Genomic DNA, 20,418 nt, shown 5'->3' on the forward strand with positions numbered 1-20,418 from the left:
TGAAATGAGTCGCGATATTTTGAGCATTCAGTACAATGTGTCCTGAATCAAAAAGGATTGGGAACTAGTGCTTTATCATATGGGTGAACAAAAAAGGACAACATTAAAACTGTTGGGAGCAGTTTTGATTTATGGTTCAAGTGTTCTGGATTTTGACGCATGCTTTGAAAAGTGCGTGGCTAAGTTGCGAATCGTTATTAAACTGTCATTTGGAATTGGAACTAACTGGTATAATTTGTCGAAGAGTGATAATCGGTTCAACTAGTGGACTTTTATGTTGCTGACTAACGAAGGTCATACAGAAGTAAACGGAGATCTTTGTAACCATACGTTCAGTAGAATGGTAAAGGTCGAATAAAGTTAAATGAATCAGATTCTGAATTCCCATTTCGCACTGGCTTACTTAATGGAAGATTGGTATACTAAGGAAAAATTTAGCCATAAATAGGGTACGCAATTTAGCAAACATCAAATACTTCATTAAAAACATCTTATTTTATTCCACAGCATTAACTTAAGATGTTTACAAATATCAATACTTCAAGGTTCACCGTTATTAAATACCGCACATCATTCATCCCCTGAACTCATCCACTGTAAGTTCTTCAAGTTCTTTCAAAACAACTTTTTGTCCTATGAAACAATTTCCATAGCGATACCCCTATTCCCCTAATAATCAAAGCAAAATTCAAAATACGAAGAATCAAAGGCTTGAACTCTCACGTAACCATCTTCACCGCCAGTACTAAAGCTTTTCCCATCAGGGTGGAATGCAACACTGTTAATTGGACCGAAATGACCCTTCACACGAGCAAACTCCTCTTCAAACACAAGATGGAAGAAACGGGAATCGAACTTTCCAATACGCGTTGAGGTAGTTGTCACATCCATAGCTTCTTGACCACCACCAAGAACAACCTGCAAACAACAAAATTTAATAATATTTTTGCGAGATAAATTTAAAATAAACACTTAAACCTTAATTGAACAGACAACCATGAACATAAAATATGAAAAGTTTATCATCTAATTTACATTTTAAATAAAATTACCTTATTATAACGTACACCGCTTGACTGGCGATCTTATTAAAAAGCTCAAAAGGTTCTTACTCACTTTTGCTCCTCAAAATTGTTATTATAGATTGTTTCAGAAATTATTTGAAACACGTTCAATATATTTTAAACAATCTACAATAATTTGGAGGAGCACAAGTATAGAGAAGGTTATCTTAACCAATATATTATACAATAATCGACAGTTCATACCAAGACACTATGATCTGCATTCATTTGGAAAGTTGTATATTATATATATATATATATATATATATATATATATATATATATATATATAGGGTGTTTCAGATAAAACGCCCAGCGTTTATAAATCAGAAACGGCTAAGAATAAAAAGATGAAACAAAAACAGATAGGAAAATGTCATAGGGCACATCACATGGTGTTGTTGTGGTGACCCCCAGGGCTCTCCTTGAAGAGGCCCCAAGGGCAAACTTCAAATTTTCAAATCGGAACATGTATTGAATCATATCTCATTCGGCAGTCCTTGAAAAACGAAACAACTTTTGTAGGAAACAATTTTCGATTGACCTCGAAACGATTTCCTATCCAAGTTTTTGTCTCATCTTTTTATTCTCAGCCGTCTCAGTCGTAATTCGTGTAATTTTCTACAGCACTGGAAGATGATGAAGTTTTCACACTATTCATGTGAAATTTAGCATTCTTAATGAAAAATCTCTGAATTTTTTAAATCCCAAAAGTAAATACGAGAAAATGACTGTTTAGCCCCTCTTTTGGGGGCGTAAATACAAAAGTTCATTTTCCTTATGGGAGATTCAATGTTAAATTTTGGAAGCAGTTTTCTCCAGTAATTATTGCTAAAGATTTTGAGTCAAATGTGTATTATTTGTTACAAAATACAAAACACTTATCTACAATGCTAGTGCTATTGTCTTAAACATTATTTTGGGTAAGACTCACTCTTTCGGGGCGAAGGGGAGTAAAAAGGTGGTGGGTGGGGTATTACCAAAATCCAAAATTTTATTTTAGGAACACCAGTATGCATCAGATTAATCACAAATGTTACAGAATGAACATTCCGATGCTCCTTGCACGTGCCAGCGACTGTTATGGAGCTAGAGACCCCCTTCCTAAAATCACATTAAAAATTCATCATAAATCTTAGTAATAACATACAAGAAGAAGCTATTTTTGAATCAATCAACGTGAAATTAGGCGTAATTGTAGTAATTAGTATTTATTTTTTAATATGATATGTTATTTTGGTAATGCACCGCCTTGGAGGGAGAACACAGGGAGCGAAGCGTAAGACATTGGATATTTATTTAAAAAATTCAAATTTTACTCTAGAAATGCCAGTAAGCGTCAGATTAACCATAAATTTCAGAGAATTAATATTTCGATGTTTCTTGCATGTACCAGTCACTGATACGTGGTTACAACCCCCTTCCAAAAGTCACACTAAATTCATGATAAAAATCCTTTGCAGAGATATATATGGGAAGAAAGTAACTATGTCTTATAATTAATATATAATTTGCCAATATTGCAAAAAAGTCTTGATCTTTCCTTAAATCTCGAATCTACTGTAAATGAATACCTTCGGTCAGTGTAACAGATTATAAATATAGCTTTGTTGTTATGGTAAATCTGGAATATAATAATCTGAAGTGATCATCTCTGCACTCTGTATGAAGTCATCTACATTGTTACACGATTTTTGATAGACAATTTGTTTTAGGAATCCCCACAAGAAAAAAAATCGCATTTTGTATGATCTGAACATCTTGGTGGCCATTCGACACTTGATTCCATAGAAATAAATCTTTCCCAAACTTCTCTCTTAATAGATTTATAGTCCTATTTGAGCGATGCGGTGGTGCTCTATCTTGCATGAACTATAAATCATCACTTTGTCCTAAATTTAGAAGATCTAAATTTGACTTAAAATGTAGTGGAAATGAACAATTCACAAACGATTAAGCCAGTCCCCCCCCCCCCCCAGATTCACGTGCTGTGAATGTGCATTTACAAAGAAGTTGATCTAACCTAGGTGCTGATTACAGATACGAACTCCTATTGAACTGTCAACATGTAAGTTGTAAATCGTTGTTGTGTTGCGATAAGAAAAGGTCTGAAACTGTTGTCAGTGAAAATGAACAAGAAGTTGAGTCAGGAATCAGACGGTATTTTACGAAACAAAAGATGGCTGACATTGGTTGAAATCAATTTTCAGTGGGACGTCAACGTATGACTAGACATGGAAATTGAGTGTTCCAATGCTTCTTAAACACACTACTCTTAGCCTGCATTCTGAATGGGCCAAAAGGAAGATGGAAAAAATAGGAGAAAGTGATGTGGTTTTCAAATTGATTTCTGAGACCGGGAAGGGGGAACTGAAGCTCCAAAATGGCTATTGGCACATGAAAGGAGCTTCTGAGCATTACTTTTGTGATATTTGCGATTATTTTGACGCTCACAGCCAATAAAGTAAAGTGTGAATTTTCTTGCCGCCTTTGTTTCCAAGTAAGGAGGAGAAGACATAATAAAATTAGAGACGCATGTGCCATCGTAGGTGCAATAAGAGCAACAAGGGGAGGAATGTTATTGTATTTTCTAACTAAAACTGCTAATTTGCAGCAAAATTCTTATAAATACTTAGGGAAAACTGCTTCCCACATTTTACAATGAAACTCAAATTAGACCAACGAAATTTTGAGTTCACGCCACTAAAAGAAATTCACACTATCCTATTCTCGCTTCAGCTTTTCTTAAACAAACATTTTTCGACAATAATGCCTAATTTCACATTAATTATTAAAAATATTTAGATTCTGTCAGTAGATCCTTGCGTAAGGACATTCAGAATGAATTTCTATTGTTTTTTTCAAAGGGGACTGTATACCCATATCAGTTACTAGTACATCGAAACAGCATCGGAGCATTAATTCTGTAGTCTTGCGCTATTAATTTCACGCTCATTGGCACTCCCAAAATACAGTTTTGATTTTTTCGCTCCGCCACCTGTGCCCTCCAGTCACAAAATTACCCTTCGTGCGCTCTATGCCCCCAGTTATCAAAATAACATTAGAGATATCAAAATTCATACCTTATTACTACAATAACGTAATATTTCACATTAATTAACCAATAGAAAAAAAGTTCTTCCGATATGTCCCCTGCTGAGGATATGTATGGAGAATTTATTGTGATATTTGGAATGGGGCTGTAGCCCCATATAAATCACTGATGGATATAAGGAGCATTGCAATATTAAGGAGCGAGACATTTATTATTAACCTGACGCTCACTGGCATTTACAGATTAAATTTTGGAATTGTTATCAAGACCCAAATGCTTACGCTACTACTCTTGGGTCCCCATAAGACGGTCCGTTAGCAAACTAACATTCCAGATTTCAAAACCCATATATTTTTACTACAATGGCACCGAATTTCACATTAATTGGTCCAAAACTAGCTTCTTTTCCGGTATGTTCTAAGAAGATTTACGATGAATTTTTAATGTGATTTTAGGAAGCGGGAGGGGTTAGTACCATATCAGGGACTGACACATGCAAGGAACATCGGAATATTAATTCTGTAAAGTTCATGATTCATCTGACGCTCACTGGCATTTCCATAGTAAAATCTGGAATTTTTATAAATATCCACTATCTTACGCTTCGCACCTTGTGCCTCCCTAAAGCGGTGCATTACCAACTACTACAATTACGCCAAATTTCACATTAATTGGTCCAAAAATAGCTTCTTCCGGTATGTTTCTACTAAGGAGATTTATGATGATTTTTTAATGCGATTTGAGAAGGGCCATAGCTCCATATCAGACACCGGCACATGCAAGGAGCATTGGAATATTAATTCTGTGAAATTTACGATTAATCTGACGCTCACTGGCATTTTCAGAGTAAAATTTGATATGTTTATAAACATCCACTCACTATCTTACGATTCGCTCCCTGTGGCCCCTAAGGCGGTGCGTTACCAAATTAATATCCCATATTAAAAACACATACCTTTTTACTACAATAAAGGAAAATTTCACATTAATTGATCCAAAAAATATAGCTTCTTCCGGAATGTCGTAGAAGATGAATTTTTTATGTAGGAAGGGAGGCTGTAGCCCCATATCAGTCACTGGCACATGCCTGTATGTTTATACATATTTTAAACGGTATCTTTATAAAAAAAAAAAAAAAAAAAAAAAAAAAAAAAAAAAAACTACATTCTCAGAACAGTTACCGCAACATTCTTAAGGTTCTCATTAAAATAGGAAAACCAAGGTGAAACGTATTGTTGTTTCTCCACTAAACCTGAAATATTTATTAAACAAGGATTTTAGGAATGATCAAAAAATTGCGATCTTTGCCAAGAATTAGTTTTTGGATGAGGGTCTACAAAATTTTTCAACGGACAAGCCGAGTTTTTTTTTTAATTTTTTTTATTTTTTATTATTATTATTTTTTTTTTTTTTTATTCGGAATAAGTACATCATCCTGAGTTAAGTGATAGTTTAGGTTTGGCTACACTATTTGTAGTTCTCCAGATATAAGGCCTACAAGAAAATTTTTGCCTGAAATATTGGATCTTTTGATCCAAAAGAAGTCAAAAATTCCGAGACAAAAAAGTTATGAAAAAAATGAGTCTTATACCAAAAAAGTCATTTTTTTTCTCGAGCCCTTGCTTCACTAGTCACGAAGGAATTCTGAACCACTGTAATGTGTACAATGCTCTCTCACAAGAAATAGAACACTTGACCGCGTGCACCATCGTATGTAGCTCGTTTAGCTATAGAAACTAACACATGAAACTGTACTTAAAATATTGTTTTATTAATAAAGCTATTAATAATAGTATCCGAACCCAATTTCCTCTGTGTGTACTAAGATGTTAATCTTTAATGTGAATATAGAATAATTCAGATGTGTTTCTTTCCAAATATAAAACTGTTTTATACAGAATATGTGTTCAATTTATACTGTGTTCATGTCATAAAACATGTTGTAATAAACCGAAATGGATTAATTTAATTTTTTTAAATCTCAAATCTTTGATGTGCTCCCCAATTCTAGTTTCTTCAGCCACATCAGATTTATCAAGATACTTCACCATTAAAACATAGAAAAATATTCTACTTTTATCACATTCCCAAAGAAACACCTTTTAATCGTTCTATGTTTGTATTAAAGATCCAAATCTTAATACATACTACTAATCTATACAAATAAAAATGAAAGTGACTATGTTTGTGACTTAATAACTCTTGAGTCACCCAATCAATCTCGATCAAATTTTCAGCATAGATGAGGTTCGCACCTCAGATGGTTTTTATCATTTCACTTTGACGGTGCAACTTAGGGGAGGGGGTGGAAGGAGATATATAAAAATGATCAAAAATGACCGATATTAGTGCCGAATCCACAGTTTTCGGGGTCGCTGAGATGGACAGTGACATTTCCGATGCCATTTAAATCCAAATTCAGCCCCACAATTTGAAGGAGGAGGAAGGGGGAGATATACAGTATATATATATATAAAAATGATCAAAAATGACCGATATCAGAACCGGAACATATTACTATTTTTGCTTGTTTTAACCCATCGAAGCGGCTAATTGACGCTAGTAACAGCTATATTAATAGAACAAAATTTAATTTTACATTTTGAAGTTTTATCGCTATAGTTTTATCAGTAAACAAGTTACATGTAATTTTATAATACGTGCTATATTACTTGATTTCACGATTTGTCAATAAAAAAAATTGACATGCCATATTGCAACTACGTTAATAACTAATTTTGATAGTGTTGGTGGTTATTTAACACAGAATCTGCTGGTGTTAGTGTTTATTAAAAAATCAAACGAGATAAAAGTTACTCACATGATCCAATATAGGTGATATCGCTGCACTATTTACAGGTCGTTCCGTCTTGTAGCATTTGAGGCAGGCTAAAGTATCTGTATCAAAGAGTTTTGCCGTACAGTCCTTGGATGCAGTGATGAACATTATGCCATCCTTACTCAGCTGCATATCGTTAATCAAATTTGTGTGTTCGTTAGCTGAGTTCACTTCCTTCCCCATCTAGTAACAAAAAGATAAGTCAAATAAATATTACTTACTTACCATAGTACTTTTCTTTTATTGTACTGAATAATCACATATTTAGCTGTACACGTATTTTTAGGCTAATCCAAATAAACATTAAAGGTTTACCTACTCTTGCATGTATAGTATTTTAAAAATACTATCAACTGTAAAACGAAATAAAATTGTTGAATTAATATCCAACAATTGTGCCCTGTTGATGAAATTAAGACACTAGAAAAAAACTACAGAACATCCGGAGGAAACCTTTCGTGATATGAGTCATTGAAAAAGTTTTCGGAATGACGTACAAAACAAAGATTTATCTGATATACAGAGTGAAAAAATGCACGACTGGACTGCGATTCGAATTCGGGTCTCCCGCCTTACCATGCCGATGCGTTAACCGCTACGCTACCTAATCTGCTCGCTGAAGATTCATACGTTTTTCCAGTCTTGATATTGGTGCTCAGCCGCAACCTCAATTGATCAAATATAATTTATTTTCCTTTGAAAAACTGTGTTTATTTCACAATAGCCATCCTTAATACTAATGACACTTGGTACAACGATGTTCGAAAGACTATAAGTTATTGTGGAAATCAAATCCCTCCAGGCCTACAAAATACTCCTCAGCTTATACTCTAAGCTCTTCGTCTGAAGAAACTCGAAATCCACCAAGGAAGTACTCTTTTTAGCTTAGGGAAGAAGTGGAAAGCTGATGGATCCAAATCTGTTGAATCAGATAGATGTGGTGACAAGTCACATCTCAATTCATAGGTTTCGACCATTATTACAATTGTATGGGTGTACGAGCAAGAGGGCTTTCATCTTTAATATATATATATATATATATATAAACAATGCTGAATATTATGCTTTTCATTGCACTACATATATTTATTATTTCACTATTCCATATATATAGTGGAATCCAAAGCATAATATTCAGCAATGTTGATATTACCACGCGGAAGATAGTCATGGGTAGGTTACCTTTTTCATCCCAAAAAACTGAAGCCATTATCTTTCCAGGAGACTCCACACATATGGCCTTCTTTGGAGGTGTAAAATCAGAGTGTTTCCATTGTTTTTAATGCTATTTCGTTTCTAGAGAGTAAAATAACTCCCATCTTTCATCGGTGGGTGTGAATCGATGTATAAAAAGTTAATTTTTCTTAAAGCAGACCAACTTAACTTATAGATTTGCATGCTAATTCGATTTTAGTTGTCAGACGTCGCGACCATCTTGCAGACAGATTCTTAATGCATAATTCTCCGGTAGAAATACGAGAGACTCGTTCACCAGATATACCTCCTAGATGTTCTGCAATACCTCCTAGAGATTCTACTAATAACCTACATCACAGAAATACAACCACTGCTATAAGAAATTCCAAAACCTTTAATTGGTGTTCCATTTTATCAAAAAATACCTACAACACTGGAACTCGTACTTTACAAGTACAATATGACATTAACTCTCTCGCACCGTCCTCAAAAAAAATACAGAAAGGACAAACTAGTTACAAAGCTATTACGCCAATAAATCCCCTTCATCAACCGTGTACGAAGCAGTCGGTGAATGTAACAAACCTTACATCGGCATAAGAAAACGCATTAAAACCAGAATCAGTGAAACAATGTGAATGAAGTTTTGAAACTAATTTTCATTAAAATAAGACCTACAAAACTTAAAGTCTGACCAAGGAAATTTACATTGTTCTTCTACAGCCTTCGGCAAACTGTACACTATAGCATAGCCAGGTTTTCCAATGCTAATGAAAAAAAAAAAATATATATATATATATATAGGAAATCACGACGAAAAAATATAGCAAGTCTCGTGAAGCTGTGAAAAAGGAACATTTCAATTATCCAATAGGTAGATTTTTTTAAAAAAAAAAATCAAATTCTCCAATTATTTGCCTACAGTTAGTGCAAAAAGTATTAATACACCTAAATAAATTATTTCTAAGTTTTTAAATCACTACTCCATAGAACTTTTTAATTATTATGACGAAACTAGTTTGTTTTTCGTTCCACTTTGTAGGTATATGAATACTTTTTGTGCTAACTGTATATTGTTTGATGTGATTATCTTTAGACAATAAGCAGGAAAGGAAAAAACACCGAAGAGTTTAATTCAACCACCTTACTGTGGCAAGGTGTCTACTAAAATTCTAAAATGAAATTTCGTGACCTTTTCTTTACCAAACCATAAAATTTCGTAACATTCAAAAACTAATAACAGTACCTATATTCTTCAGCACTTATCTTTATCTTATCTCTACTTTCAAAGACTTGTTCCTTCGAGTAATAAAAAGTTGGTGTCTTCTCACAATTAAATAAACTAATTAGATGCGTAGGTGGTTCCGGCGATGCGATGCGATTTGCATCGCTACTTCTCAATGATACCGACAGTCTCAAGAGCGAATTCCAATGTGAATTGCGCCGAATTTTCATGCATGCGACAGAAGCGTGCTTTGATTGCGATTTGGTAGCGTCTAAAGCCGACAATCGACATTTTTGGCGGTGAATTTTGACGTTTTGTACAATAAAATTTTCCAGCCTGTACTTATATTCGCATAGATAAAAAAAATCGTGATCATAAAGCTAAATTTCGTGACTTTTACTTGAGTTTCATGACCGTTTTGTGATTTGGTGACTTTTTCATGACTTTCGTGACCGATAGACACCCTGTGTGGAGACAAAAGGCCCTCCAACTACTCACACCTTTATTTTCACAAGCAGCAATGCCACAGAAATATAGTTTCGTTAAAATGTAGGAAATATAGGAGATTATAGAAAGAGACGCAAATATATAGGAAAAATAGGAAATACAGGAGCATCGGAAATTCTGCATAGCGAATAGAATAATAAGTTTTCTCAGTGTGAGAGTTCAAATGGATGACACTATGCGACGCTCTCACAATTCATATTGAGTATATAAGACCAAGGAAATAAAGTCGAAAGATTTTAGTTACAGTGGCTGTTGAAGAAATAAGATTTTGGGGAAAGTATTACTTTTCCAATGAAAGAATACCTCTTTAAAATCCAATAGGAGGTATTTATTTTTACAACATTCATTTTGCCGCGTAGAGTTTTTTTTTTTTTTTTTTTTTTTTTTTTCTAAGCTGATAGATTTGTGGACCACATTATTATTATTGTCACTTACCAGCAGCATTTTGCTTACCAGTCAGCAACACATTCAATAAGTGCTAAAGAGGTTGAAACCTTCTAGTGGACACGGCGGTGTGGCCCCTAACCCATCAAGATTTCTTCTGCGTTCTTTAATGTAGAGATTTTACTACAGCAAATTATAAAATTGTAATAGCAGGGTGTCTACTAAAATTCCAAAATGAAATTTCGTGACTTTTTTGTGACCTTTTCTTTACCAAATCATAAAATTTCCTAATATTTTCAAGAGCGAATTTGGGTGCGAATTAGGCCGAATTTTCATCCATGCGATTAAAACTTACTTTGCTTGCGATTTGGTAGCGTCTAAAGCCGACCATAGACATTTTTGGTGGTAAACTTTGACGTTTTATAGAACAAAATTTTCCAATCTGTACTTACATTTGAACAGTTAAAAAAATCGTGACCCAAAAGCTAAATTTCGTGACTTTCATGACCATTTTCTGATTTCGTGACTTTTTCGTGACATTCGTGACTTTCGTGACCGAAACCCTGAATAGTCACTTTGCTCCCCTAACTTTTGATATTTCCCCCACCCTAATTTACGTAGATGGGTGCTGGCTTGCCTTCAAAAAACCGATACAACAATAAATAAATTAAATTAAATTAAAAAAATTAACTTTTTTTATTAAAGTAATGTCATGTCTGTACCTTATTTTGGAAAATAATTGAATGCTCATATTTTTCTTAATTACTCGCATTAATAACTAAAAGTCCAACTATAAAATGAAAATTATTAGATACTCTCAGAGGGAATTAATTAAACGGAGCCAATATGGATAACCTAACACCACATTATGTGAAAGATTAGAATCTATTATTACGTTCCACAAATGTGGAATTTTGCCTTAGAAAGACCACACTACTACAAAACATAACACATTGATAATTGTTGATACCTTTATTAATATGCTAATCATATATCCCAGACACATTACTACAGTAGAGTTTCATGGTAATCACCGGTACTAGATGTCTGAAGACTAAAAAAAATAAAAGGACATAATAAATAAAAAGTACTGTTTCTGCGTAAAATAATTACGAAAGATACCAACCCTAACGTCCCACTGCGTAAGCATTCCATTCTCATGTCCAGATATTAGAAATTCATCTAAAGTTCCCCACAGCATAGACGTCACTTTCGGACCTTCGATTGGTATCCTCATAATTGGCTCAGATCTTTCTGCAGAGGAAACAAAACAAAATATGTTATTTAAAAGTAGTCCAAGTTAATTTACTGAACATTAATAAAAACAATATTTATTTATTTATTTGTTGTTTATAAAACTAATTTTCAGATACAGCCCACGAGGTCAATTCATACCAATGGAATCATTATCAGAAACGAAGAGAAATCTGGTTGTTGTTGTTTAATACCTCATTTCAGTACTAAAATTTATGTGAAATGGGATCTACTGACTAAGGGAGAATCCAAATCACTACTTGGAATTGTATCCAAGCCAAGTACCATATCGGGAATCGAACCTGAGACTAAGCAGAAGTGAGAGGAAATCGATCAAGCCAACATTTAAAGATACCATCCCGGTATTTGTTTGGTGACAGTTCTAATGACCTTTAAGTCCAAGTTTAGTTCTCCAGTGAGGGTAAAACCCTCTACTACCTAGGAAGAGCAGGAGGTGTCACAAAAATGATCGAAAGCGGCCAATATTAGTATCGAATCTGTAGTTATCGGGGTTCCTGAGATGAGCAGTGACACTTCCGATGTCGTTTAAATCCAAGGGGTAAGAGTTGATTTGATTTTGAGTTTAACGTCCCGTTCAGCAGCGAGGCTATATGAGACGTGGACCTACTGATTAACGTGGAATCCGAACCACATGAGCTCCCACTGGAAATCGAACCCGGGTCTCCTACGCCTCCAAGGGGTAAGAGTCTCCTAGCATTCCTAGGGGTGACACACAAAAATGAACAAAAACGACGGATATTAGTGTTGAATCCATAGTTTTCGGGGTCGCTTAGATAAATAGTGACACTTCTGATGCCGTTTAAGTTCGGTTTAAACCCTCATTAATATCTAGGGGAGGAGGATGGTGAAATGTAAAAATATCGAAAACGACCTATATTAGGGTCAACTTATTAGTTTTTAGCGTCACAAGTTAATTGGTGACAGTTCTGGTGGCGTTTAACTCCAAGTTCAGCGCCCAAAGAGGGCAAGACTCCATTAGCACTCTTAGCGGGAGTGGGAGGGAAGACAAAAATTATATAAAAAAAGACCAATATTAGTGTCAAATCCATAGTTTTCGGGTACGCACAGATAAAGAGTGACACTCCAGATGCCGTTTAAATTTCAAGTTCAACCCTTATTAATTTCTCTAGCGAAAAGAATGATGACATGAAAACAAATAATTAAAAACGACTCATATAAGTCTACATTTAACACCCATTAGGACCCCTAGGGTGATAAGGGATTAACATGTAAAAATAATCGAAAACGATAGATATTATTGTCGTTGAGATTAATAATTACTCTCTTGATAGCGTTAAAGTCCAAATTCAGACCCAACGGCATGAGCGGTGAGAAGGGGTGAAAATAGAATTCTCAAATGATCGAGATTAGTTGAGAATTCATAACTTGGGTTTATCAAGTTATTAGTTACAATCGCGATGACACATAACTCTAAATTTCGCCATGAAAGGGCTAGGCGGTACTCGCACATCTACATATATTTGGATGTATGTGTATGAATGCATATTCCATCGTAACTTCGAAACGACTGGAGCAATTTAACTACGCTTGATTGTAGAAACGAGACATCCCAAGGACAGGAGTTGGAAGGAGTGACAAAAATTATTGCAAAACGACTGATAACAGTTTTCGGAGTCACTGAAATGAATAGTGACGCTCCCAATGTCGTTTAACTCCAAGTTCATCCCTCGGTAGAGGATGGGAGAGGAGAGGAGAGGTGAAGAATAAAATGTCAAAATAACATTTGTGCCGAATTAATTGCTTCCGGGGTCGGGAAAACGTCTCACCTGTTTCAAATGACTGTAGAAGTACGCACTTCAAGTTAGGATTTTTAATCATATCAATTTCATTAAAGTTATATTCTGGGTGGTAAGGTATTTCACTATTTATGCCAAAAATAGATTGTCTTCAGTATTTCTATCATTACACTTTCATTGGAATAAATATCCTAAAGGGAAAAGGGATTAAAATACTTCCTATAAGCCCCGTGCGAAGAACGAGCATTTCGGCTCGTATACATTCATGGAATGTCTAAGACTATCAAGGTAACCCCCCGTCTGAATTGATATGAACTATGATGAGACAAATGTTGCAATAAGAAGAACAAAATGAAGCAAAAAGATCTTAAAACTTACGGATCTTACAAACCAGACTTTATAAATAGTGTTTATACACTCCTGTTACAATTTTTATCGTTTTAATTCCATCTGCTTCGTGGACAACAACAATACAAGTAGTTTACGTATACTAATCACACGGAATTACAATTGAATTTTCAGTTGCATATTAATAACTCGACTGATACGAAGTAACCGTTCAGTCAGGATAAAATTTTTAACCTAACACATACACATACCCCCGTAACACTAAAAATTAAATATACATAGACAAATCAATGTCAGAGATCTGGAAAACTAAAACTTTGAATTAACCACTTACATTAATTGTATAATAGTAACATAGCGTTCTAATCTATCTCCATTAAAACTGAAAGGAAACATTGAATTAGTCAAACCACAACCACAGGATGTAACAATCGTACATTTATATAAAAGGCAATGGTTAGCTCCAGAAAGGCAAAAAATGCTACTTCCTTTAGCCAAAATAGTAATATTTGGAAAAGCATATTCAATTTAACTAAACATATCGCTTAGCGCAATAACCCTACACGAGCCTGGCCTCTCTAGCGGTGTAATCGCCTTAATTTTATTGATTTATTTTATTTTTTATTTACTTATTTTTGCTTGCTTGCTTGGCCCCAGGACTGTTCACGGTACTAGTTTTCTGAGAGTAAGCGAAACTCCGGGACTTACTTGGGTGAAAACCTCCTACACCCACCAAGGATCGAACACGATCGCTGGAGTGGTAGTCGGACACACTACTGAGTTTTGACCCATTCCGTCTTAATTTAGTAATTTAGAAATACTATTTCCTAAATATGCATTTTCTACGCCCATCTATCTACTGTAGCCTATTTTTTAGCTTCTTTTCGTAAGATATACATTTAGTGAACTTCCTTCAATACTTATATGCTTCCCTAACTAGAGAACTTACCCTATGCAATACATATTCTTAACCAAAAATAAATAAATAAATAGGGTACTTACGTAAGGATTCATCAGCATTTCTAACATCTATTAGAAATATTTCACAGTTAAAACCTAACGCATTGTCGGTCGAATAAACAGCCATGTTGGCGCTGTAACTAAAGCCACACGTTCGAACAGCAGAATTGGTATTGAGTAGTCCTATTTGGGTGCCTGTTAACAAAGAAAGATGACAGTATATAGTATATGCATTATATATATATATACTGATCTAAAAGACAGCAAAATCAAATTAGTTTTTATTATTACCAGGTCGTCAAATCTGAAATCTGAAGGAGCTCAGACTCCTCAGATTAAAGAACTAAATCATATTACTAACTAAAATTCAACACTCATCTCAGAATGCAAATAACAATCCAATAGCAGACGCTTCATTAATAAATTTTTGATCATTATTTTTACTATTTTTATCATTATTTTTAACTTACGTTGCCCGAAAAATTTTTGTAGGTAAATCTTTGTAGAAATGATGATCATGAGACTGTAAACCATTTGAGTTTTATTGCTTTATAACCTATGCTGTCTTAGCTTGAAGTAAATATACCTGAATATATACATCTGTACACAAAAACTACTTTACTTTAATCTTGAACGGCGTATATGTGACTGTTCTCACTATTTGCGAAACCTCTGTGAAAAATAAACTGATGAGCCAAAAACAATCAGATGTTAAGTAACTCATATATTTTCCATATTGTGAAAACATAAGGAAACTCACTTTTCATCTTTATTCTACATCGTCCAACTGTTAGGTGAGTGATGAACTTTGATATTAATATTTGAAATGCATCCAATTATTCAATTAAATAAATTGTAAAACCTTATTGGATTCCCCATTTCTATGATTGTAAAGGTAAGGTAACTGAATTCACAGTTACATCTTATACTGGAAGAACATTAGTCGACGTGTGTGAGTATCTGTACATTAAAGTCATAATTATACAACTGCTGTGTATGATGTTTCTAATTTCTAGTTTTTCATATGCCCTTTTGGATTACAAACAAAAATACTAATTACCCTAGAGCCCAAGTTAAGTGTTAAAAGATTATACATGTTATATGGTCTTGGTGGTCCAGTCAGTATTTCGTTATTCGAGTGTTTTAAGTTTTATTAATATCTTACGTGGAGACAAACTATTATAGAATAATTAACGTTAGAACGAGTAGTGGTGTACGCCTAAGTGCTATTGATAACGAATAATACACACTCCAACAATTAAGTAGTGAAACTGATTTTGTGACCAAACAAAGATAATGTAATAATACCTGTTTATTATTCAAAGTACATCCCTCCTGCGTCAATACAACGAGTGGCATAATCACGCAAATAGTAGAACCACCTTTGCAACTTAGTTTGTGACATGTTCCGTAATGCCGTTGTCGCAAATGCTTGGATGTCTTCAACACTGTCAAAAAGTCGTCCGTTTAACGGTAACTTTAGTTTAGGGTAACAGAAAATAGCCGCAAGGGGGTATATCTGGAGAATAGGGGTGCTGAAGTACACACATTTCTGTTTAGGCCAAATATTCCTGAACAAGTATTGCCCAGTGAGCAGGTACATTGGATAAGAAAAAATTACTAAGAGTTGAGTATTCAGGGCAAACACGACGATTTCTCTTCACGAAACACTTACATAAAACTAGGTATTCACTGTGTGACCTTCAGGTATAAATTCATGACTAATGATACTCTTACTGTCATAGAAATACATGGGCATTCTCTTCATTTTTCACATCTGAAGTCGAAGTCTCTCCATATCCCCACATCCCCATACACTCTCCACATCAAATACACAGTCTCTGTGGCATTTTACTCAATATAACACAGAATTTAATATTCATTCTTTGCTCCATGCTGCTAGAGTGACGAGGACCTCTCAGTGACTGCTGGTAATGGCGTCATATTTCCCATCATGCTTCGTGTGCGACAATGCGGTGTTGTCCGATTGTAGAGGAGAGATTACTCTTTTGAACGCACATATTGATTTACGGACTTACTTAACTGTCAGACGGTGTACTTTATGAGTGTTAGTATTTGGAGTATTTAAATAAAGAAAATGAAATGAAATCTTTGAGTTTTACGTCCCACGGTTATGCCGATTAGGCTAAAGGAGACGGTGATAATGAGTAATGAATGAAATGGTGGAATGAAGAAAGTGGGAGGAAACGAAAGAACCCCGAGAAAACCCACGCACACGGTGTTTGTCCACCACAAAGTTCACTTGGCGGGGGTTGGGTTCGAACCCGGAACCCCAAGCTCCAGAGGTGAACGCTCTACCACTGAGCCACCGAGCCCCTATTTAAATAAAGATGTTACCCGGTGGACAATATTGTATTATGGTCATAGTGTTAGTAACCACATATTAAGATATATATAAAGATAACTGGTTTTACTAAGATTATATGTACATAAATAAAGAACACTAAAGCTAAATGTTCTATGGACCAATTGCAATACCAATTTTAGACTTCTCAGATTAGCTTAAACTAATCTTGAAAATTTAAGTAATATTTTGAGTCCCTTACATTTGATGAACAATTTGAATTTTCCTTCCACACTAACATCGGACTCAGAAAAAAGAGCTCAAAGCTCAGTACCAATTATGTAGGCATTGGGTTCGATTCCCGGCAGGAGCTCATGTGGTTCGGATCCCACGTTAAGCTGTAGGTCCACGTCTCATATAGCCTTGCTGTTGAACAGGACACTAAACTTAAAATCAACAACTCATTGGGGAGTAATCAATACATAAAGCTACATGAATTGACTGAGTCACTGATATAAAATCACGGGAACTTCCCTTGACGAGGAAAGCTGAAATTTGGTTTGCTTATAGCTTTAGGAGAAAAACCAATAGAAAAATTATCAAAAGTATATTTTCTACTCTTTTAGGAGGCAAAATGAAGGGATAATAAATTCTCCTTGTTATATAAATGGGTTTTTTGTTACATAAAATCTCATTGTTAGGTAATTGGAATTGGAATAAAAGCTTGAAATTTGGTATGCTTGTAGGTTTTTGATACGGTTAGTCTAGTGGTTAGAGCGTTGGATTCATATCCGCGTGGAGCTCCTCCGTGGCTAAGCGGTTAGCGTACGCGCCTTTGGCGCGGGGGACCCGGGTTCGATTCCCGGCGGGAGCTCATGTGGTTCGGATTCCACGTTAATCAGTAGGTCCACGTCTCATATCGCCTCGCTGCTGAACGGGACGTTAAACCCAAAATCAACTCATATCCGCGTGGTCCCGGGTTCGATTCCCGGCCGGCTGCTTCCCCAATTTTTGGCGTCCACCCAGCGTTGTGAGGCAAACTGGGGAGTCACTTGAATAAAAGACGTGACGGTCACTAGGTCTATAAAGCTCCCGATACGCCGGTAAGCGATAGGGCGACGCGATGCGCTGAGCTCGCGTTCATCGCTAGGCTGAACGTAGTTCAACCAATCGCTAACAGATGGCGTGGAGCAGCTCAGACCGTTATGCCAAGTGGTTAGGTTTTTTTTTTTTTTTGTAACTTTTTGATATCGTTATCTACGCAAATCACCAAACAAAAATGTCCAACTTCAGTGGGGTTTTATGTGGAAATAAATTATTTTCCCCACTTACTGAAATGAGACACTTAATTATAATTAACCCATAATTATTAAGCACTTCTTCTAGAACTACAATGACGAAATTTAGATTGACTATACTTCCCAGAACCAACTCACAGAAAGACTGCCAAAAGTTAATATTTTTAGTTTCGAGTGGATCTAAGGAAAGAAGAAAAATTTTTCCCGTGTAATTTAAATGGGGTTACTCTTGAATGAAAATTTAGAAGTTTAGGTACTTCAAATTGGAACAGAAACTCAAAGCTTGACATGATCGCAGAGTTTGAAAGTAACAAAGAAGAAAATTGTGAAAAAATAAAAATGTTCTGTTTTTAGGGAGTTCTATAGTTTTTATTATTATTATTATTATTATTATTATTCGACTCCATGTACTTTAAATGGAACTACTTCCACAATTCAAAATATTTAGGTACTTCCACCAGCTGCAGGTCTTGAATTTTGAAAGGTTTCCGAGTTTTGCGGGTAACCACGACGAAAGGCCAGAAATGTTAAGTTGTTGGTATATAAGGGAAGTTAAGAGTATATACAACGTGTTTATAAATGAATTGTGCGGTTTTAAAATTAATAATGAATCTATTTATTACCGTATATGGATAAACCTTAAAGCACAGGCAGTGACCACTGTCCAAGCATCGGATGCATTAATCATAATCATTCAACATGCGTACCCTTGGTCACACGACACACATCTACACGGTAATAAACTTCTTCCCATACTCGGTGTAGATCGTCCAATGTGATGATCTGCAGTGCATGTGTCATCTGATCAGAAACTTCCTTAAGGGACACGGGCATTGAAGGCACATAAACTGTCTTTAATAAACCTCCAAAGAAAGTTATCACATGGTGTTAAATTCCGCGAACAGGTTGACCAGGGAAGAAAGCTGGTTGTTGTCTTGTGTTGCAGCAAGTCCAATTCAGCGGTGGTGAAGGAGACGATTAAGAAGCTCTCGTATTTCTGTGAAAATGGGGTAAGCATGACAAGCAAACATCAGGTCGGCATGAGAAATTTGGGAGAGTTGCCATTGCTTCCGGTGTAGGCTTACCCATGTAAGGTAATAGATAGATTTATTATTAATTTTTAAAACCGCACCGTTCATTTATAAATACTATATATATATATATATATATATATATATATATATATATATATATATATATATATATATATATATATATATATATATACAGGGTGGTAGGTAACTCCACCGACAAACTTTTGGAGGCTGTTCCTTATACGAAATGAAAGAAAAAAGTTCTAATAAACATGGGTCGAAAAACGTCTCCTTTCAGAGTTATGAACTACCGAAAATTCGAAGTATCACGTTTCAAAACATCCTAGCTTAGAAACTATAGTGCCTATCCCAAGCGGTTTAAGGAATTACACAGGAACTGGTATACGCTCTATCTAAATATCCATGTTTCAGAATTCACCGGTACCAGCGAAACGAACGCACCATTGGTACTTGAAGTATTCCTGTACTTCAACTTCCTTTCACCGATAACGAAAGATGGTAAAACATGGATAATTAGATAGAGAACATACTAGTTCTTGTGTAATTCCTTAAACCGCTTGGGATAGGTCCTATAGTTTCTAAGTTAGAGAGTTTTGAAAAATGATTTATGGTTTTTCGAATTTTCAATAGATCATAACTCTGAAAGGAGGCATTTCCGGCCCATGTTCATTAGAACTTTTTCCTTTCATTTCGTATAAGAAATCGCCTCCTAAAGTTTGTCGGTGGAGTTACCTACCACCCTGTATATATATATATGCAAGAGGTGGACCATTTAGTTTGATACCCCTTTGTAATTTTTAAATACACAAAAGCGCAAAAATTTTGTCCATGCAAATATCTATAGGAGGCATTGTTTAGACATATTCTGCGATATCACCAGTTTAACAGTGTTATCAGCCCAACAAAGTTATATTTTTCTCAAATACACTACGTCACATTATATATTTCAAATGAAAATCTTTAATGGCACATTTATTATTCAGTGTAGCGAATTAAGGACACTACTGTTTCATAAAAATTCAAATTTTGGAGGCCTGTTACTGTTGTAAAACCTCTCCAAAATTTGGTTGCTTTTCGATGTTTGTGATACTGTATTATCCTTAGTTTGCAACATGAATAACAATTATGCTAATATAAGTTTTCATTTAA

At 35.1% G+C, this 20,418-nt stretch overlaps 1 protein-coding gene across 1 annotated transcript in view; it reads right to left on the reverse strand.

Annotated features, from left to right (window-relative positions):
- Positions 1-473: 473 nt before the first annotated feature.
- The window catches only part of eIF3i (eukaryotic translation initiation factor 3 subunit i), a 40,788-nt gene continuing 20,843 nt past the window's right edge, over positions 474-20,418 (reverse strand). The window contains exons 3-6 of the mRNA XM_081733622.1: positions 14,654-14,806; positions 11,398-11,525; positions 6,941-7,141; positions 474-918 (exon numbers count right to left, since the gene is read on the reverse strand). Coding sequence (XP_081589748.1) covers positions 670-918; positions 6,941-7,141; positions 11,398-11,525; positions 14,654-14,806 — 731 coding nt within the window. The 3' untranslated portion in view covers positions 474-669. The remainder of the gene's footprint in view (positions 919-6,940; positions 7,142-11,397; positions 11,526-14,653; positions 14,807-20,418) is intronic.

This window comes from Thermobia domestica, chromosome 12 (assembly GCF_964235325.1).
Source record: "Thermobia domestica chromosome 12, izTheDome1.hap1.1, whole genome shotgun sequence".
Lineage (NCBI taxonomy): Eukaryota > Metazoa > Arthropoda > Insecta > Zygentoma > Lepismatidae > Thermobia > Thermobia domestica.